The sequence below is a fragment of the Camelus bactrianus genome, chromosome 4 (genome assembly GCF_048773025.1).
Source record: "Camelus bactrianus isolate YW-2024 breed Bactrian camel chromosome 4, ASM4877302v1, whole genome shotgun sequence".
Taxonomy (NCBI): domain Eukaryota; kingdom Metazoa; phylum Chordata; class Mammalia; order Artiodactyla; family Camelidae; genus Camelus; species Camelus bactrianus.
Window position 1 is genome coordinate 35027141 of NC_133542.1, and position 22540 is coordinate 35049680.

The following is a 22540-nucleotide window of genomic DNA, read 5'->3' on the forward strand; positions in this document are numbered from 1 at the left end:
TGTTGTGTTTGTGAGAGGAGGTGAGTTCTGGCTGCTTCTGCTCTGCCATCTTGGCTGCCAGCCCCAGGATAATCCAGTATGATTTCATTTAAGTCATACTGCTGAGCTGGGCAAGATATTTAAGAAGCCTAATGAAAACTTTGATTTCATAAAACTGTTAGTAACAGGGATGGATTGCATAGAATTGAGTGAACTGATGAATATGGTTATTTTTGGTTGTTTGAAGTGTTAGTGGCTTTTAATCTATGTTTTCTAATTGTTTGCCAGATGTTTGTCTCACTGTCAATATTGCCCCCAATGCTTAGGACAGAAACAGAATTTGCTAATGAAGTTGTCACAGAGTGTAACTCCTCATGATGTATAGCAATGCTTGCTTTAAGTCTCTTGCTAAAAGCACATGTACAGTGCTTGTGTAACAACTGGGTGTAAGTGATAAAATGCATCGCCTGTAGAGTGCTCCCCATTAACACATCTCTGAGCCTGTTCACAATATCTGATTGTTTTCCCCCAAATAGAGAACTAGGCAAATACAAAGGAGGCCTAGCACTGAGGGACATGATATAAACCTGGCGCAGGAGCTACCAACCTAGCATCGAGGGATACAGGTTTTGATCATCAGTGCTTTCTATTGGAAGTTTTGTAATCAAAAGGGGAAATGTTGGGAAAATCCACACAATGAGGTATAGGAAAGTCATTCTGGCTTATGCATGGTTTTACTTAAATTTTTACTGACTAAAGTGGCCTATTTTATGGCCTTTTGGACATGCCTTGTACATCTGCTTTGGCCTTGGGGAGGAATGCATTTGAAAGTCAAAATGAGTAGCTGTGGTTCAGACATCCAAGGTAAACTTAGGTGGTCATTGTGGACGTGATTTCAGACACGTTCCTGTGTTGTTGAGAACTCTAATCTTCTGAGCTGTGGCATATTTGGGATGCTACCAGCCATTCTCAAAGCAGTGTCTTCTGGCAGATGGCAGCTGCAGCCTTATGACCTCGAGGTCTCTTCTTGTTAACTGTCACATTTTTAGACAATAAAATTGCTTTAGATCAGATGTTAGTAGAAAAAAAGGAGACGTGTGTAGGGGCCAGTAGCTCTTGTTATATATGTGTTAGCACCATATCAGAAGTTAAAACATACTCAGATAAAAGTAGTCAACTGGCTACCTGGTTACAAGTCTCCCACAGAATGCTAGGTCCCAACTGGTTTTCAGGCTTATTCTTCTAAATTTCTCAGGGAATCAGATCTTAGTCAAGACTAGGGTCCAGGACTTGAAACTAGGGAATATTTCTAACTCAGTGTCCTTTCTCCAAATTGAGGTAGGACCATGCCCTGTTTTAGCAGGAAGTAGCCGGAGTCATCGCCCTAATCCCTGAAAGACCTGGGGAATGATGAAACAGGATTGGAGATTGAAACTGAGTTCCTTTGCCGAGTTTATGATTAACCCATTTATCTAAAACACTATTCCCCTTCTTGTCCAACACCTGTTCATCTTAAGATTGAGGAGTATCAAAGAAAAGGGGGGAATTACAACTAAGTGGGACACTATGGGGCCTTCCCAGGACAAACACCTGCCTCATATCCTTTGCTGTAGCTCTTCTCTGAAGTAGCCAGATAATGGTATCTCATGTATGCTTCTTGAGTTTTTCAGATGCTAAAAAGCTACCACCAAATGGAAGAAATTATCTGCTTTATGATCATGAGCACATGGTCCCCAGACCTCCTGGCTCCTAAGGATTGGTCACTACCAACCAATAAGGGACTTGTGCACAGCTGATCACATACACTGGGACACCCCTCCTTCAGCGGGCCTTAAAAAATGCTCGGCTGAAACCCTTTGGGGGAGTTGGTGGTGGGGGGAGGGGTTTGGACATGAGCCACCTGTTCTTGCTCAGCCCAGCAGTGTTACTGGGGAGTAGGTTTTTGTCTGGTTGCAGGAGGAATTCAGAGACAAGACACGGAGGTCAAGAAAGCAAAGCGAGAATTTATTACTAGGTGACAGTAGGCTCTCAAGGGGAGAGTGAGTAGACTCAGGTGAGCAGCTATGTTGAGTTTTTTCCACAAGCAGATTATATGGGGTGAGAGATTCACTGGGAAGGGAGGGGTTTGGGGTGGTGGTCCCTGATTTTCACCCCAGCTCCACCTTTTTAAGGGAAGGAAGGATTTTTGTCGTTACTTCGTCTGGATCAGAAGTGTGTTGGTGCGTGATGGGTACTTCTTACCTGCAAGGCTAATTTTATTGTCATGAGGTCATAATGAGCAAAAGGTTATATTCAGACACTGGAGACTCCTGTCTTTTCCTGTCTTTCTTTGCCTCTAGGACACTTGTCACCCCAAAATACGTGGTTTCCTATCAGTCTGGAGGTTCCCGCTTTTCTTGGTCTGCCCAGTGTTCACAGGAAGTGCGGTTTCCTGCCATTTAGCCCGTGCGCTCCTTTCTCTGCTCACATCTAGCGATCTGCCTGCTCTAACAGCAGTAAACCGTTCTCTGCTCCCAACTTTTTGGTCTCATTGTGCATCGGGCTTGCAAACTTGGGTTTGGTGACATGTGTGCCTCAGTTTTCTCATCTAGAAAAAGGGCACAGTGGCGGCATCTTAGAGGCATTGTGGGGTTTAAATGAGGTAGCCTGTGTAAAGGCCTCGGCACGGTGCCTGGCACACACAAGGTGCTAAAGGACGGGCTCTGAGCCCTCCGCCAAGCTGTGGCTTTTCCACACCCAGTGAGATACGCTTTCTTTCTGCTTCCCTCAATAGCAGACATCTCTGTGTGGCAACATCTGTCCTGTGTGAGAGGGGCACAGCCCTGATACAGGGCTCAAGTTCTGCACACCCTCCCCACAAGGTGTTTGGCAGCCCCAACTCACAGACCCTCAAGGGCTGGGCTTCACAGGGGAGACTGGGCAGCGGGTCCACAGAGGAAAAGCATTAAGGGCATTTTGCTTTAGCAACAGGGCTGGATCCTCTGTGTTGGGGAGCTGGGTGCCCTCAGCCCACCGGTGGCAGCAGTGAGGTCATGCCTGGCGAGCTTCAAAAGTAGAATTGCAAAGAGCACCAGAAGACCCTTCTAGAAAGTCCTCGGGAAACCTGAGCTAGGTGAGGGTGGTGGGGAGACGGGGCAGCGCACAGCCTTCCTCCTCCTATCCACTTACCCAAGGCTCCCTCCCCTCGCTGGAGACTTCTTGGGGGAGGTAATTAACTTCTATTTTCCTTCTCTCACTGAGAAATCCAGCAGTTCTTTGCTCCCATTCAGCGTGCTCCAAGGACGCTGACAAGACTGTGGATTTAGGAAATGGGCTCTGGGCAGCGAGCAGGCCCCACAGGATGGGTAGGAGGTGGCCGTTTGTGAAAATGACATCTTTCCCCTACTCAGGGTCTTGTCTTGCTCCCCAAACCAATAAGACACTCAGCCAGGGCCAAGAGGTGATGTTCTTGTTTATTGTTGAGGCAACTCTTACAGACATTAGCGTTCAGTTAAATAAAGGAAGGTAACACATTAAATACATCACAACCCCCAAAACGGTATGGAGGAGGGGAGGGCGGGCCAGCCCGGTGACCAGACTGCCGGGAAGTACATTCAGTGGGTGTGCGGCGTCCACGTTCCAGGCTCACGTGAATATATATCTTATTTATATATTTATTTATATTTATATATAGAGATCATTGAGTTCTGTGTATACAAAGAACCATATTGTTACAAATACAATACTATACGTCTCCCAACGCTTTACAATAAGCTCTATTTCACCCTCTTTACAGAACAATAGTACAAGTTCATACTCCGGGGCTGTGCTGAGTATGTACAAAGAATTTCCTTCCCCCCGGCCCAGTCCTCACAGCTGCCTTGATGGAGGGCTGGGACGTCAAATCCGGGCTGTGTGCGCTCAGGTCAGCCTCACCCAGAGCAGGAGCAGACAGACGTGAAACTCAAACCAGCAAGTGGCCTTGTAAGGGGGAGAGTGAACACACCTAAGAGGAGGTGCCCTTGGTTGTAAACATTGGTAACAGCCTCACCGCTGGGTTGAGGGACCCGAGAAGGGCTCGGGGGTGGGTTTCATCAGTGTGTTAGGTGTGAACAGGGGTGTGGGGGTGGCGGGAGCGAGGTGGGAGGTAGTAGGTTACTCTGGGACTCTGAGGCAGGTGTGCGTGGGCCATGTTCAGACTCGGCTGCAGGGAGGTGGGGTCTGGCGCCCCGCGAGGGGTTCCAGGCCCAGAGGAGCCACTCTTGGTGAGGGGAGCAGGCTCTAGGCATGAGTCTCTTGGGGCTGGGTCTCTCATGAACCCAAGGCTGATGGTGGCTCCCTGAAATGCTCACGTTTAAGGAGGCAGAGTGGGTTCTGGTGCATCCTGGCTGGACCAGGAGGGGTAGACGGAACTGGAATCTGTCCCCAAAGCAGAGTCACCAGCAGGTCCTAGCTGTGTGGCTTTTTGCCCAGGCCATGTTTGGGAAGGCTGCCCTGTTATATAGAGTCTTCCCCAGTACCCAGGGTTTTCAGGGATTTACATATATAACTATATATACTGGGATGTCAGAAAGGAAACAGGCCACCACATCTTGTGGGACTTTCAAAAACAGAGTCACTACTAAGATTCTGCCTCCTTGGTTAACTTCCGAAGGCAGGTTCACTCCCTCCGTCCACTGGGAGCAGGGAAGAGAACCTGGACTGAGCTGTAGAAACGTTCGCGCTCTGGGTGTGAGCCGTCACTTTTATTAAAACAAAGGTATGTGGTGATAATCTTCTTCTAAAATGTTAGTCTTCTAGGAGAGTTTACCAAATTGGCCTTTTCAATGCCTGTCAAACTTCCCAAGATTACCGTTCGGTAGCAACTGTGTTCTGCCTCCTCTCTCCTTTGGGTGAAGATTCCTCCTTGGAACCATGTGGGAGGATGCCTGGGAGGTGCTCAGGCAGGCAGTGCGAGTGCTCACCCTGGGAGCAGGCGGCACAAGCCCTGCCAGTGACTTCCCAAGGCTCCTGGTGCCTGCAGTACCAAGACGGCTTCACACCTGTCTTACCCACTCTCTTTTTGGCAAAGGAAAGATGAACTTATAATTCTTTATTATTTAATACATCATCAGACACTCTACAGTCTGCTGACCTAAGAACCGGTGTCCTGGCTCCTCACATGTGTGCTGTGTCGTCCTTGGGGCTGGTCTCCCAGCAGCACTCAGCTCAGCATCCTCCCCAGAAGTCCAGGGGGCCCAGACTGCCCACCCTGGACTCCTGGAGAAGGGGCCCTCTCAGCAGGGCTTGTACCACAGTCACACGGAGAGTCCAGCCACAGATGCCGCTGAAACAAACGGCTTTCCTGACTCTAAGCAGAAAACTCAGACGGTACAGAGATCCTGGGGGCACTGACCGCACAGCTCTCTGGTGGCAGTCTCTTGTTCCTAATCTTTTCATACTCATTTTTCTCCCTCCCCCAAATCCCTCCACTCAGTGTATACATACATACCACCCAGCACAGGCTCACTAGACTTCTATTTCCAGACACAACATAAATATCCCAGTTGTAGAGAACAGGGACTATATTAATATCACAAAATATATTAGTTTCTCTCCCCTGTCTCTGCTGAGGTCACAAACAAAACAAAACAAAAACCAAACCAAGCCACGCCCAACCCATGTGAAAACAAAATGCTCTTTGGACCAAGGATAAGCGAAAACTGGCTCAGAATCATATTACTAAAACATCTGCACTGAACAGAGACAAAAACCCAGGACTGTGAGGCACCTGATGAAGACACATACGTTCCACGCCAAGTAAAAGCTGCTTCAGCCCCAAGCGGCAGCAAGATGTTTCTGGAGCACATTTGGGGATTCTTAGGCATCGCTTGAGGTCATGATTGTGCCCTTAGTTTGGTGGTGTATGGACTGTTGGGGCCTTCCCAATGTCACAGCCTGCTCAGTGGTCCTGAGCAGAGAAGGCTGGTCCCACCTTGGGCCAGGGAGCAGAACAAGGTTACGCCTGGACCCTTGTCCTCGAGGGGAGCGGCCTGTCCTTCCCAGACTCCGTGTGTGTGTGTGTGTGTGTGTGTGTATGTTGGGTGGGGGTGCAAGGGGAGTCCCAGTAGAACACTTGGAGCCCCGGCGGTGCTGGCAGGGCTAGGCCTCAGCCTCACCCTCAGGACGGGGCTCACAGCCCTGCGGGCCGCCCGCTGCAGCAGGGGCGCCTCGGGCGGCGTGGGCCTCGCTGGTGGGGGGGGGGGGGGAGGAAGGGCGAAGCAGGTGCAAGTGAGACTGTGGCGCCTGCGTGGCGTAGGCGGCGGCAGCAGAGAGCGCCTGCCTGTGTGTGTGTCTAGCTGTTGGTAACCCGGGACAACCTAGGGTGGCCTCGGACACCCGGGAAGGGCCTAGCTCTCTGCAACGCGATGGCATCCTTGTCCAAGGTCGCTCCTCTTCTATTCTTGGGTGAAAAGGCTCATGTTAGAAAACACAATCGTGATGAAACTAAAACAAGCCGCAGAAGAGGCATAAGGTTGGCTCAGAAGTTCTGGGTGGAAATAACGTGGGGTGCCCCAAGTACGCGGTGGGCGGGCACATCCGTAAAGACACAGGCTGGTCCCCCGTTACTACCTTATTCCCGGAGACTGACTGGACAAGAGCAGAGATCAGCGGCTGGATTGTAGGCACTGCTCAATCAGCTTCCTCACCGCTGCCAGGGGCTCCTGATAAGAGGTCTGCACCCCTCTTCCTGGGCGGTGACAACCCTCATCGGGAACCCTCCCCCATAAGGGCCCTTCAGGGTGGTCCCAGGCCGACTCCAGGTGGACACTGGCTGCTCTCCAGTCCCAAGGGAGAGCATACAAAACTTCCCTGGTATTAAAACACAAAAAAAAGCAAACCAGAGAGAGACGAGAGCAGAGAGGCAGGTCTCTGGATTCTTTTCTTCCTGCGTGAAACGGAGTGCTGGGCACGAGAGGGGAACGTCTCAGTGGGCACACAGATGCAGCACGAGAAACACAACCACAAGTGAGGAGAGTCCTCCATGCATGCGCCCGGTGGGTGCGCGGCCTCAGATGTACACGGGCTGCTCCTGGGCCGTCAGCAGTCTGTACATGGCAGCCGGCATCGTCTTCATGTGAATCTGAGGGCGGAAACACACGTCAGTGGGGCGGAGGGGGGCTGTGTGGGCACTGCCCCAGGGTCGGGGAGAGGTGGCACCTCTCAGCATGGGGGGCTCTGAAGGGATCCCCACTCTGCCATTGCTAACAGACACCTGACCCACGTGGCCTCCAGAAAGGGTGGAATCGGCTTTCTAGTATGTTAGGGGTGACAGTGAACAATGAAAATCTAGTGGGGTTTATTTTGCTCTTGCCCTCACTAGGCTTTCTTTTCTTTTTTTTAAAAAAGAACACCCTTAAAATGGAAGGAGGGCCATTGTGGGGTTTTGGCCGCTCCTGCCTGCCCTTGGCAGGGAATCAGCCCAGAACAGCTGTTATGGCCCCAGGGCAGTCCCCCCTGGACCAAGGAGCCGCCTCTGGGGCGTTGTTGATTCAACTTGAATCTAAGAGTTAAAATCTTCCAGGCACACTTGGTAGGATGAGCTGGGAAAAGTGGAGACAACTGGGCAAGCCAGAGAGAGAAGCCACGTGAGTCTGAGAGCTGAAAAGAGGTGGGCAAATGGTGCCAGAAGAGAAGGCTGAAGGGCATGGGCTGGGATTTTGAGGAGCTGCTCTCAGACAACCACTCCTCACTGGGTTTAAAGTCTGATCTGGGACAGACAGACTGGCTGTGGAGGTGTGTTCAGGATGGGGAAGGACACTCAGGAGGGCTTCCCGGAAGGCCTGGTCAGGGCCAGGGCGAGCATGGGGCAGGGGCACCCGAGGACCCCAGCCCCAGACCCTCGCCTACCTCCCCCACGGCGTTGGAGAGGATGTGGACGATCTTCTCGTGCGGGGTGGCGACCACGCTCTGCCCATTGATCTCAATGATGCGATGTCCCACACGGACGCCTCCTCTCTCTGCTATTCCCCCTCGCATGAGGCTGCAGATCTATCAGAGTCAAAGACCAAGTTACCCATCCTGGGGCACCATCTGCTAGGGAGTTGGGTCGGGGCAGGAGCCTGCCTTTTCCAGCACTCCCTAGCCCCAGGCTTCTCATCTATGAGAAACTGCCGTGGTTAGGCATTAGACACTGACATCTTTGCTGCTTTTACAAGCAACAGGGCTCTGGACACCCAGATGGCCCCCTTATTCACGTGCTTTGCACTAGAATATATAACATGTTATATGACAACCATTTGTTAATAGCTGAACTTTTAATATTATTGAATATGAACAAGGCAAATAAGGAAGTATAATGAGAAAAACAGGACGTCAGACCAAAAACTGTAAGGAGTAACTCTACCTCCTCTCTTAAGATGGAAATGAGAGTACGTAGGTACAAAGAACAGATAGGTTGGATATTTCAATTCCAAAGGGGAACTTCAAAGGTATTTCTAAACCTTAAGACATACATGGAATAACATTTTAATTACCTACAAATCTTAATTAAAATTTGAGAGGAAAAAAATAGGTTTTTTCTGTTTGCAAAGATGAATGCAAATAGCAGGTACATCCAAAATCTACAGTATCAAGAGGGTTACAGATTTCTCACCAAAGCCCAGAATTACTACAAGTCCAGAACAAGGTAAACCAGGACAAAAAGGGAATAGTACTGAGTATGGAGTTTGTTTGGGATGAAGAAAAAGTTCTGGAAATAGATAGTGGTCGTGGTCACAACCACTTCATGAATGTACTTAAAGGCACTGAATTGTATGCCTAAAAATGGTTTAAAGGGCAAACAATGTTGTATATGTTTTATCACAATAAAGGGGGAAAAAAGGAAGTAGTTTAAGGCAGACATTGAAGTGAGGAAAGTACTGTTTATCCTCAAAGTGCCAATTCAGGTTAAAAAGGCAAGGATAAAGAAGCTGTGGTATATTTATACAATGGAATACTACTCAGCCATAAAAAAGAATAAAATAATGCCATTTGCAGCAACATGGCTGGACCTGGAGATTGTCATACTAAGTGAAGTAAGCCAAAAAGAGAAAGAAAATTATCATATATCAGTTATACATGGCACCTAAAAAATGACACAAATGAACTTATTTACGAAACAGAAATAGACTCACAGACAGAGAACTTATGGTTACTATAGGGGAAGGGGGGTGGAGGAATAAATTGGGAGTTTGGGATTTCCAGATAACAACTACTATATATAAAATAGGTAAACAAGAAGGTCCTACTGTGTAGCATAGGGAATTATATTCAATAGCCTATAATGAAAAAATCTGAAAAGGAATATAAATGTATAACTGAATCACTATGTTGTACACTAGAAATTAATACAACGTTGTAAACTGACTATACTGCAATAAAATAAAGTTAAGGCAGAGATCATTCACACATAACCCCCACAGGGCCTGGTTCTCAGCCCTGGCTGCGCAGGAACCTCCAGGAGTTTGGGAGCTGTAGAGCCCTGCCCCCAGGGCGCCACACCCGGGCCTTGGGGAGGTGGAGCAGCTCTGTGGGTCTTAATGCACAGCCGGGGTGGAGACTGGCAGCCCCCAGAGAGATGGGGATGGTGGGTCCCTCCCAAACTGTCTCAAGTTGGCAGCTGGGAGGGCCACCCTGCACGTCACAAAGGGACGCTGGGCTCAGGGGCCAGGGCTCCGGAAGCGCATAGGTCTGCTTTCACCCATTCATCCCCTCCGTGCTGGATTCTTTCTGGGAACTGACCAGCTTTTAAAAATACCCCCAACACCCAAACCCTGTGCTGCAGTTTTGCATGTTAGACTTTTGGAGAAGATGTGGGGGCTGTACGTACAATTCCGTTCTGGACGCTGAACCCCAGCTGGTAGCGGAGGTCTGGTCTCCGGATCAACACAGTAGTCACCGGGGGACACCTCACGATGTTCAGCTTGACTCGGGCCTGGTTCTTCAAGCCCTGAAACGAGAATAAAACACAGGGGGTTCGATGACCATCAAGGCCCACACAAGAGGTAAAACAGATGGCAAAAGATGCCCCGTGAGGCTGTTACTTCGTCAACTTCTGCAATGCCCCAGCATCCAGCTGGACAGCGCCCGAGCTGGACAGTCCACGCTAGACTGGGTCAACTCGGGAGAAAACCGCCTCGTTTACTCGGAGCCCTTTCATCACATTTCTGTGGGCAATGTCTTCACCAAGGGAAATGGACTGTGTTCAAGGCATCCGAAAACAGCGGTCACCTGTGCAGCTCAGAGGAAAACTGCCACGGGTGCTTGCTGGCTTCAAGGATGAAGGACGCACAGTCTGGTCAGGTGAAAGACAAGGGTGACATGAACTTTTTCTCCAGCAGGCATACTTGTAGCAATTCCTCCTTTTCTAACAAAGAACATCTGACCCATGGCAGTGGCCCAGCTCACTGGGGCTTGCCACCTCTCGCCTCCGTGCTCCGCTTCCCCACTCTCTGCCTGCGAGAGATGTTCCAGCTTAGCAGCATTCCCACAGGCACAGAGGCGGGACTCCAGTCAGTGAAGGCCCCCTCGGGAGAGCGGTAGGACCAGTGCTGGTGGAGAGGGAAGCAGAAGGAAGCAGGACTTGGACACAGTCTTCAATGCCATGCTCCTTGGTAACACGCCCCTCCCTCTAAGTCGGAATGGAGTACAGGGGCAAAGTTGGTCTTTAAAGATTAAAAGGGCCTCGGTCTGATTTCCGAGCCTGTTTATAGAGAGCTTCCTCCACCCGTTCTGATCTAAGCTGAGCTCAGGCCCCTCTTCCTGCCCCTTGAGCACGTGCTGTGCAGTGACCAGAGCCCGGGTCACTCTAAGGTCAAAGTGGAGAGAGACGCCCCGAGAACAAGGACAAATCCATTTCTGCCTGGAGGGTGATGCCTCCTCTTCTGTAAACAGAAATCTGTAAATTCCACAGCCACTGCTGCGAGCTGTCACTCTGACCAGTCTGCAAACTCTGCAGAAGGTCAGGACTCCTACTTCACATTTCACAGATGAAGACGCAGCCACAGACATGAAACCTGCCTCGTCCACAACTCAGTGGGGTCAGGACTAGGGTGAGGGGCCCTCTGCTTAGGCCTCTGCTTTCCTCACAAGCACCTCGCCAAGCAGAGAGGTGAAACTGCTGTTTGTTAGAGGACTTCCATGCCAACAGAATTTGTGGCAAGAGGGTGACTTCCCTCTGAGGGGCAAAGGTGACCCACACACCTTTTGCTTCTAAGTAATAAAAATATGCTTTAGCTTGAGAGATACATAGGGGCTTTTTTTGAGCTCTGGTTGTCTGGCTTTATTATGCTTGGTCAACAGGCATATACCAGTGGTTCTCAAAGTGGGAACCCCACCCCAGCGGTCCCAGCATCACCTGGCCACTTCTGTTAGAAATGCAGAGCTGGGGGTCCACCCAGACCTCCGGAACCAGAAACTCCAGGAGTGAGACCTAACAATCTGTGTGCTGACAAGTCTTCCCAGTGACTTGCCACACACTTCCTCGGGATACACTCCATTTGGAGAACTGGTACAGACCACCACTGCACAACAGTTAATTCACCTGCACTCAAGGATGCTCAAAGCCAAAGACTTCAGTTCACTACTCACATCCGTGGCCAGTGTGCTCTGTGAGAGCGCCGGCTAGCAACACCAGGGTGGGGGACGGCTTGTGGGAGAGCTGGGTGGCCTTGTGCCCAGCCTTCCACCCCATGCGTGTGAGCACCTCTAAGGTTACTATCCATCAAAGCCCATCCTAATGATGAAACCAGCTGAACCACTTGTCACTGACTGCTGACTGCCACCAGGCACCGCCCTGGAGTCACAGGAGCTGCCTCTTTTAACCTCCTTGACAAACCGGCAGCTGTAATTATGCCCATTTTATAGAAGAGGAAACAGGGTCCGAGATGCTAAGCAATTCTCACAAGTTCACCCATAGCAAGATTCAGTCCCAGGTCTATTTGTGTTCAGACCCACAGCATGTCCCCTACATGGTGGCCCCCCATCTAGACAACAGGAGAATATGTGTTATTTACGGGGAAGGCTTGCTCAACAGAGAAGCCAGGGAGGGCTCTAGGAGAACGAACTGGTTCTCTTATCCCAGCCTTGCACAGGGCCCTGGTTTTAGCTTACTTTCCTGCCTGGTGAGAGCTCTCCAGGGCTGCTGCTCCCTGGCCGCCTCACTTCCTTTGAGCAATTCCAGTTTGTCTTCTTAACATGTGAAACTTGGGGGGTTCTGTTTAATCTCCCACCTCCAGCTGTTTTCTCAGTGTCCTGAGTTGTTTTCTGGACTGGAGCTGCCTGATGGCTATGGTGACGCACTATGCACTTACAGGCAGTGGTTACCAGCATCCTTCTGTGGTTTCCAGAACATCTCTAGGAAACCTCTCCTGTTCAAGAAATGTTTTCAAACTGGAGCAACGGAATGAGCTGAGGGTGAGTCTCCCAGGATAAAGGAAGTCTGCGGGCATCCAGGCCTTCCGCGCAACAGCAGGTCCTATCACCTACGCTCACTAGGGGATGTGCCGGACTTCTGCCCCTAACAGTGGACCAGTGGGGCTGGGGGAAGAGGCCTCTGCTGTGCCCGGAGACCTGGGCTTGAGCTGTGTTTCCATCACCACAGGCTGGGGAGTCTTAGACCCGCCACTCCACCTTCTTCTACCTCAATCTTACCTTCAGAAACAATGGTGAAACCCACTAAGGGCTCTTCCACTTCTAATTTCTATGATTTCACCCCGTGCCATGCTTTTTTATTCTTTCCTAACAGTGTCTGCTGACAACACCACATCTCAACCATGTTTAGAAACAGCTATTTCTAGGATTAAAAATTGGCTTCTTTTGTGGGGGATCATTCAGATACCCTTTGTGCATATGCTTCTCTCTCCCCTGAGCGCCTCTTCCTTCTCACTCACCCAGTAAATACTCACGGATCACTTGCAGTGGGCAAGCATGTGTCAGGCGCTGGGACTCTGGAGCCAGGCCTCCAGGAGCTCGGGGGGGGGGGGGGGAGGCGGTGGGCACAGGTAGGGCAGCCAGAGACCTCAGTCCCTTCCTGTCTCTCCCCAAATCACACACCACCGGACCAGGAGAGTGTGGGGAACAGGAGCGAAGAATGCAGAGAATGAGGAGCACAACCATTCACACAAAGCCACCTGCTCTGAATGTCTACACCTGTGAACGACTGTGGGCATCCAGGTCTGTGGTTCAGGAAAACCTTAGAGAGCTACTGAAAAGCAAGAGAAAGACTTCTCCACGTTACCTAAAATGTTCGCACAGCTCTGGCGGGTTCCTTCCTTTTGTGTGAATTGATTTCAGATGCCTGATTTGTCCCTCTGTGAAAGAATTTCTAGGCTGGGGATATTGGCTGCTAGACAAAGCCCAGAGACATGGCAATTTGGAATGACTAGACCATGCATTGGCTCTGCTGTTTCTAATCAGTGCTTCAAGTTGGGTCCCATTAACTTGGATTTCTTAGCTGCCATTTTAATGGAGGTGCCAATTAAATAAACGGTCACTTTGTCCCCATGACAACAGTGGAACAGTGCAGCCAATTAAGAAATACGGTGGGAGGGGAAAAGTAGGGAAGAGAAGCTGGAATGGTCTCTATAGCAACGGGAGAGCAGAGCCAGGATGATCCTGTGGCAGGAAAAGGGATCACTGATGCTCTAGTTTCAAAAAGAAAACAAATCCGGAGGGCAAGACCATAGAGGTCATGGCATGAACGGGCAGGCCGCTAACATGCTTTGCCTACCAACAGTTACACTTCAGGAATTATGACAGGAAAAATAAGAGCTAGGGAAGAAAGCAATTAAAATAATTCAACACCTGTAACCCTGTTCTAGCAATCTATCCTATCTCCTTACAGCCAGGGGAGAAAAGGCCCACATGCATTAGAGTGGCAAGGCGCAGAACACAAGGCTGTAGACTCTTATTCCTCAAATCCCCGTCCAAGACTGGTGATGTCACCAACACCGCCCACCTCCACCTGGGAGTCTGCTGAAAATGCAGAATCTCACTCACCCCAGAACTGCCAAATTTTAAAGATTGCCGGGTAACTCAAATCAAAGTTTCCAAAGCATTGATGAGATGGTAACATTCTCTGGCAGGTGGTGGGGAGGGACAGGGGTAGGTGGGGACATGGCTGGGCCGGTCACATTTCTTCATTCCACAGGGCAGCGCATCCCGTGGCACCGAGACTGGCAGCTGTGTCCTAACTGGGGCCTGCCTGCTAAGCACCTCTCTGCCAAGGGCAGCCACAAAGGTGCTGCCTTTCTTCCTCTCACCTTCAGCGGTTATCTTTCTTTCAGTGCCACATGGCCTTTTAATTTTCTGATTCTTTATAGACATCAAAGGTCAGCTACTCACGCAAATCTTTTCTCCTTAGGAAACTGCTCAGACGTAGCGTGCCGACTGCACCCTGTGCTAGTCTGTTTCCACCTTGACAGGTGATGTACTGGACAGAAGGCGTGTCCCTGGGTGGTACCAGGGGACGTCAGCAGTGCCCTCACGGCCTCCCCCGTGGGGAGAGGGGATCTGGACTCTGTAAACTGGGGATTCCTGGGCACCTAGTTTATACCTTCTGATGACTCCGTCTGTGACCCAAGGTCCTGCCACCCCTCTCCCTCATGGGCTCTTTTGTGAGGAAGGGAGGCGACCAGTGCCAAAGGCTGGGCACTGCCTGGCAGGCGTGTAATGAGCCCGGGCAAGCAGCCTCTCCAGTCCTCAGGAAGCCCTGCTTATTCCCACCCAGGCCCCAGCCCCACCTTCACTCTAGGTATCCCCTCTTCTGGCCCCTTCTTTCCAGAGGCAGATCAACTCCCCATCCTCCTCCTCTCCAGACCTCTCTCTCACCCCTGAAGTCCAGTATCCCTAAGGCAGGCTGTCTCAGCCGCAGCACTGCTGACATTCGGGCTGGACAGTCCTTTGCTGTGGAAGCTGCCCTGTGCATCACGGGATATTTGGCAGCATCCCTGACCTCCACCCACCGAGGGCCAGGAGTCGTATCTCCTTCTCCCGAGCTGTGACACCCCAAACTGTCTTGAAGACCAACTGTCCAGATCCCCCAGGCTGAGAACCACTGCCCTCGGGTCTGACCACACGCACTGCTGCAACAGTATCAGGGTGGCTGAGTGACCTGCCTCCACCACTGATGAGCTATGTGACCTTGAATGGTTGTCTCATCTTTCTGTGCCTGTTTCCAAACTCATACACGGGCAAACAGCAGCACCTACCCTACAGAAGGCTGCCGAGAGCGTTCCATGAGTGAACATGCACGTTCTCAGAATGGTCCGGCGCACAGCACCCAGTCACTGTTAGTATCAGTCCCTTCATTCACTGCCCCCCCAGCGAGCCCAAGCTCCTTGCGGTGCAGACTGTGTCCAATGCATCTGATTCCCGTGGCCCCCTGGCAGTTCTCACACGTGCACAGGTGTTTAATAAGTTACTTACTCACCGGTATGAAAGGGCGTCAGCGAACCTTGGCACATGTGAGTGAGAAGCCAAACGAGGATGTGTCCTTCCTCCCCTATTCCTGGCCCTCCCTCGCGCTTCCACATTATTACACCATCAGATTAGCCATCCCAGGCTGGGTCAGACTTGTCTCCCCTTGCCACAGAGCCGGCCCATCGATTCAAGCAGAAGTTCCCAAAGGCCACTTTCCTTTCTGCTATCCACACGGGTCTTACTCCTCTTCCAAGACCGACCTTAAAAATCAGGTAACATTCTCCCCGCCAGAATGCTCTTGGCATTTCTCCTCTATGTTGCCATCAGGATCCGCTGAACCTCTTGAATTGTACATTATCCCCCGTGTACAGACTGTCATTCTGGCTTCTCCAGTTCAGCTCAGTCTAATTAAACATGTCTGAATGAATATGCATGTTCAAAGTAGGTTCTTTTATCTTTAAATATGTTAAGCATGAAGTAGAATTCAAGTGTAAGATGTAACAAAAAGAAATTAGGCCAAAGAGGACTATTTCTTTCCAGATGTGATTATCTTAAGAGCAATTACAATCTGTTTCATTAAAAGCTAAGAGGCATCCATCTCTGTCCTGTGCACTCACCTTGGCCTCTCCTCCACCGCAGACCCCTTGGCCAAGGATGCTGGCTTTTGTAACTTTCTTTTACTTAGAATAACTTTTACATTACATTCAGTCTGTCTCTCCCCCCCCCCCCCCAGACGTGTGCATGAGCACACACTAACACACACAGATCTATGTTCTAGTTAACTCTTTCAGGAAACCCCAAGGGACCAAAGAAAGTCACAGGGTCTCAGGCTGCCTGTGGTACCACAGTGCTTGGTTTCAGAGCTAGTGGGGCCTACTGATACTGTAATGGAAGAGAAATACTCTTGCTCCTACTGGCCATGCACTCACCAATGCTTGAAAGATTACACATGGATGCTTCATTTCTAAGAAGAAAATCTCATTTCTTCCCCTCAGATATTCATATTTAATCTTCCTTAAGCAGCTCTTCTCAGCCCTGTGCAGTAACATCAGTTCAGGCTGAACAGGCAGTAACTACATTCAGGTGTTAGGAGTACACAGACTGTACCACAGTTTCCTTTTTTCTACCTGGTATGTGTGGATCATATTATGCAGGCTCTGGGGGAGGAAACACTCACAGAAACACTCACCTGGATCACAGTGAAGGAAAAAGTGCTCTGGGATTTGAAGCAATTCCATGATTTGTAACAGGGATGGCAAGTCATCTTATGTGCACCAAGCTGACTATAAGTGATTGCCTCGATGACTGAACTGAAGAAAATTCTGTTGCGGCTGAGTGGGAGAGAGTGCTGTGATTGATTCATGATGTCTGCAATGAGCATAGTATTGGTAAGTGGTGCTATGTGAGCCAGTTAGTCCATCCCTGTTTCTAAAAACCATTTCAAGGAGGAACCTGTAAATAGCAACCTGATGGTAAACACCCAAGTCCGTGCCTTTTGTATTTGTGTGCTCAGCACTTAAAATATGCTTATAAATATTAGTGATCTCATAGCATTTCCGGTCTACAACAGAAGTTGAAGCCTTTTCCCATCTCCAGGTACCTTAATAATGCTCTGGCAGGTGGAGAGAGGCAGGCCCACCAAGCTGGTGCCGTTTATGGACATGATCTGGTCCCCGATGTTCAGCTTCCCCGATTTCTCTGCTGGTCCTCCGTGCATCATGTTGGCTATGATCACAGTTGGCAAGATGGATCCCCAGCCAGACTCGACAATCACCACACCTAGGATCTCCCCTTTCTGCTTCTCTATGAAGACCTGAAAGGAGAAAGAGACTTAGAAAGCCTGAACCAGCAACCATCCAAAGTAGCGACAGAAATCAAAGCGTTTCCTCTCTTCCTGTCTGGATTAGACATGACAGACATTTCACTGATGACTCCAACCCAAACAAGTCATGTCTTCTCTATATTCCATGGCATTTGGAGTTTGTAACAAATGATGTCACACACGCCCATATCATTTTTGGTCATTCTTGTTCCACATAAGCAATCCTGCCTCAGTAATACAACCATGAGGGGTGGTTTTGTTTTGTTTTGTTTTCCTGTAGTCCCCAGTGAAAGAAAAAAGATACCGCACAGGTGGAGGCTCTGGTGGTATGCTATGGTTTCTAGCTTTTGGATTCTATGCACAGGTCCCCTCTTCCATTCCACAATGTCTCACAAATCCTCTCCAACATTTAAGATTCCTAAGTTAAAAATAAATATACGTTATAGAAACACTTCTCTGCAAGGAGAAAGCTGAGAAAAAAAGGTTGGAAGTGCAAAAACAGAAAGACCACGGCCCTAGAGACACATTTTTCGTGGCTTTCCCTAGCCAGGCAGAGAAGCTGGGAGTTAGTTTTGGATACGTGCAGTCCCTTAAGGCAGAGACACCACAAAGGGGTAAGATGTTTCTTGGAAGTAACCAGCGGAGAGTATGTGTGTATTTATTTATTCATGTTCACAGATCCACATATGCTCAAACACGTACTGTGGTGGGGGCTGTTGGGGCCTGACAAAGCCCTCTTCACAGGCTGGCTGGTGTCCCTTTTCCCCTGCTGCTGAAGCAGCTCGCAGCTGGCCCCTTCCATGGAGAACTCCCCTTGGCCAAGTGGGAGACACCATCTGTTATGGGCTGAACTGGGCTGCTGCCCACCCTCCCCTCCACAAATTCATATGTTGGAGTCCTAACTCCCAGTACCTTTGAAGATAAGGTCTTTTCACAGGCAAGCAAGTTAAACCAAAGTTATAAGGGTAGGTCCTAATTCAGTATGTCTGGTATCCTTATAAAAGGGGGAGATTTGGACACAGAGACATGCAGAGTGAGGACACGGAGAAGACGGTCATCTACAAGCCAATGAGAGATCTTCCCCTCACAGCCCTCAGAAGGAAGCAACCCTGAGGACCCCTTGATCTCTGACTTCCAGCCTCCAGAACTGTGAGGTGGTACATTTCTGTTGGGGAAGCCCCCCAGACAGGGGAACTGTGTTAGGGCAGCCTGAGCACACTAACAGCCCCCGTCGACCTTGGTATCAAGGCCTGCTTAGCACCGGGTACCAAGGCCTGCCAGCTCTGTTGGCTCCAGGTGGGACAAGTCTGTCCTGCGAGGTGGGACCTGGAATTTCCCTTTGGATCAGAATGACTCTCATCTTCAGCAAGACCACATTCCTCCTGGCATCCCCACCACCCTGCTGCCCACTTTTTCCCGAGTGCACCCTCCCCCCAGATCCCTTGAACAACACTTCCTGTCTCAGGCCCTGCTTCCAGGGAACCTAGGACACCTAACATACATTAGTGGATAAACAGATCACTTTCTCGTATCTACCAGGTGAAGTCCAAGCACCTCACCTCAGCTGGACTCCCGAGCCCTCCGGTTCTGCCCGAAGCCCATGTGGCCTCTGCACCTCCTCTCCGCACATCCCTGCTCCAGCCACGCGGCCTCATTCCCAGCTCCAGACAATTCCTGAGCTTTCAGATGCTCATGCTACTGTTACTCTGGCCCAGCCCTCTGCTCTCCTCTACCCTTTCCAAAGATTACCCAGACCTCCTGACCAGCTCAGATGGCCCTGTTCTCCCCTGGACACTCCTGCAGAGAGTTTGGTCCCTGGAGGGGCATGGCAGTCATCATTTGAGACCCGAGAGCTTAGACGGGCTCCATTCTGCCCAGCACAGTGGTCTCCGACCAGCACTGTCATTTAACATCTTCCATGCCCTTTCTTGGCCTGGGGGCTTGGAAAGGGAACCTGCCCCAAAGCCAGCTCAGGACTGCAGGGAGCAGAGGATGCCCTGCCTCACTGGCCACGACCCTCCGCTGCAGTCTTTAACAACAGGGCCTCACAGAGGGGAACCAGAGATGGGCCTGAGCCCTCAGCAACGTCCTGTGAGTACCAGCCACTCTGCCTTCACCTCCCCAGCCACGGAGGGCCCAGCTCAGAGAACAGCTTCAGGAAAGTACCTACATCTTTGCAGTTTTCCGACTTGGAGAAGTGGATCAGGTCATCGTTGTACATGTCCTGGGTGTTGAGCAGGTCACTGTACTCCTTCTGGCTGAGATCTTCGGGGTTAATCCCGTTGGCCCTGAGGAATTCCTGGTACGCCACGCTAAACGCCTGCCCGATGGACTGTGCAATCAGCTGGGCCTAGACAAGAACCAGAGAGGGAAACGGGAGGTCAAGAGGGCAGCGCTGCTGGTGGACCACCCGGGTCCCATCCAGACTGGGGAGCCTTAGGCATCAACCAGCCAGCGGGTCTGGTCTCCATGCGGCACCACTGCCTGCTAGAGGTCATTTCTAAATCAGTGAGGACGTTTTTAAGTACAACAATGACCACAGGGGAGCTACTGGCATTTGGCGGCTAGGAGTCAGAGATGCAAGACTTACTGCCACGTGAGGACAGGCCTGCACAGGACGAGCTGTTCTATGTCCTGCAGTTCTCTAATATCCCACCGGACACTCATGTACATGTAACACCTGCGTCTGATCACCTGCATCTGGGACTCAAGTCTAGTTTATATCAGAACACAAGACTTTAACTGCACCGCTCTAAAACACACTGAACACTGCAAGGATATAACTATTACTATGCAGATTGAGATAAGCCAATACTTTGCTTTGTCCATCATTTTACCAGGAGTAAGCTTTAGCTTTGTGACTTTGGAAAATCACCAACATCTGTGCCGTCTGTGGGACGCAGGTCACAAAAGATCACACCCCCGTCAGGCTGCACGCTGGCTCTAGTGTGGTGATTCTGTATGCATGTGTGTGCCTGTCCAGCTCCTATTTTCTTATTTAGTCCTTAATTCAAAATGTCAGGAAGTTTACAAGCGTCAGCCGAATACTGTGTTCTCATAGCCAAACTTACTAATCAAGCAGGTGTAAGCAGCAGACAACTCCATTATTTCTCCTGGAATGGCTGGGCCCACGTATTTACATGTTGTAGTTAAGTACAACTTTACTTTAGATGGCTTTCCTTTTACTTCTCCTTTGTGTTACATTTAAGGCAATACTTTATTTTGTGAAAAAAATTTCAAAAAGGGAGATTATACTACCTATGAAATTCATTTCAGGATAGTAATGGGACATGAGAAAATATTTATTATGCAAAAGGACTGCTGAGTCCAGCAGAGTCGAGAACACGGATCTAGTCTGACCTTGCATTTTTCAAGTGAGGAGACTGAGGCCCAGAGACACAAAAGAACCGGCTCTGTGTCCACACAGCTCACAGGACGAGAACTCTGCTTCTATCGTGGCTTCTCCTGCACTGGGCTTTGATGACCTTTCCTTGCATTAATCAATCAACATCACAACACGGGACAGCCAGCAGCACTGGGGCACTTCTTACATGCCGGTGCTGCTTATATGCTATACAGGCACCACCACATACATCCCCACATCAAGCCTACGATGGAAGCACACCTGGTCCACAAGCCCTCATCCTCAGCTCTGGAGGCAGTGTTTCAGAAATTCAGAAATGTTCACATTTTAGAAAGGTAACCAGGTGCATATATCATACCTTGTATACAAATCCCATTTGAGCCTGGACAAGTGCCCTATACACAAATACAGTAATTTTCCTGCAGCAAATTGTGTAAGAGTCACAGTAAGCTGGACAAATCCTATGAAGTGTTTCACAGCAGCTCAGAGCAGGTTTATCAGCCAACGGAGTACAAAAATGCCTTTTGTTTCTCAGAGCTCTTAGACTTTGGAATTGTGGATCTGTCCTATTTGTTCCCATTGGACAGATCAGGAAAAGGAGGTTGAGAGCTTAAGTTGGGGTGGGAGTGGGTGGGGTAGGGGCTGGGAATCCTGGCAGCCTGATTCTGGAGCCCCTCTCCTGCCCACTGCTGGGGACTGCCACTCTGTCAAACTGTAGAGGGTAGGAAACTCATAAAACAACAAAAAGCTCTAAGGCAATGTTTTACACACACACACAATTCCAGTCTACTTCTCTCCCTACCTTTGGTAAGTTTTGCCAGAAGGAACAAATTAACAATGACATCAAACACATTAGGAATCAACTAAACTTCTATAGAAACAAACCAACCAACCCCAGTGATAGCAGAACTTTCTGGCCGGGGCTAAGAAATGCTTAGCTTTTCTCCCTCTGAGAATCTGCTGACATCACATGCTGCAAGTCCCATCAGGGAACATCACCTGCCTCCTGCCAAGGCATCGCTGCAGGCACCAGAGATGCGTGTGGACAGGCGGACTGAAAAAATGTATGTCCCAGAACCTGACCAGCAGACTGCCCGACCGTCATGAGTGCATGCTCCTGGCAAACGCACAGGCTACTGAGAACCACGTCCACCTGAGGCACACGGCACCCACTGTACACTGGACGCCCAGCAGCCGCAGAGCCCGCCCGCACAGTGAGGGGATTCCTACCCAGCTCTCCCACTTCTGGAGCCCACACACGTCTTCTGTCCTGGGCTTCGGAAGCAAAGCGGCGAGATTCCCAGGTCCACTCATGCTTCCCCACTCTTCCCCTTCGTCCTGTCCCCTGCAGACACAAGACCCCGGGGGAGAGCCACCCTCCTTAGAAGCGCCAAGCCAGGGGGAGGTGGCAGAGGATGGACTGTGCTGGGACCTTCATGCCTGGTGAGCTGTGCTAACTCCACCTTTTCCCCAGCCTGCAGAGCACATGAAGCTTAAGATTTTCAATTTTAACTCCTTTGGAACTTTCCGAGAACCTTCTAAAACTCATTTTCTCCCAGTTTGCAAGTCTGGCCACTGTTTTAGAGGAATAGTGGGGAGAATGGCCAGGACAGATGCTGCAAGCTCTGCCTTCTCAGCGACCCTGTCCCTGGGGCTGCTCTCTAGGGAACCAGATGTGTCAAGGATGGTACGAAAGTACAAGCACCTGCCCTCTGTGGCTACAGCCATGACAGCTCCAGTTCCCTGGAGGAAAGCAGCTTGCCCCTGACTCCTACCTTCCCAGAGGAAGGCCATTTACTAGATGGACACTCCTTCTAAGGAGCCAAGGCAGTTTTCTATAAGTAGATAAGGGCTCTCTGCTCAATATGAGAAACAGAGCTTACTCTACTGCAGCAGGAGGAAAAATCAGCCCAGTAAACAGCACGGACGGGGCCCTCTCTGGGGAGGCTCTGCAG

At 50.2% G+C, this 22540-nt stretch overlaps 1 protein-coding gene across 3 annotated transcripts in view; it reads right to left on the reverse strand.

Moving 5' to 3' along the window:
* Positions 1-3412: 3412 nt before the first annotated feature.
* Positions 3413-22540, reverse strand: part of APBA1 (amyloid beta precursor protein binding family A member 1) — a 210192-nt gene continuing 191064 nt past the window's right edge. For all 3 annotated transcript variants that reach the window (XM_074361664.1, XM_074361665.1, XM_010952751.3), the window contains 5 exons: positions 19392-19571; positions 17000-17212; positions 9809-9928; positions 7849-7989; positions 3413-7081 (listed from right to left, as the gene is read on the reverse strand). In XM_074361664.1, the coding sequence (XP_074217765.1) occupies positions 7010-7081; positions 7849-7989; positions 9809-9928; positions 17000-17212; positions 19392-19571 (726 nt within the window). In that variant the 3' untranslated portion in view covers positions 3413-7009. The remainder of the gene's footprint in view (positions 7082-7848; positions 7990-9808; positions 9929-16999; positions 17213-19391; positions 19572-22540) is intronic.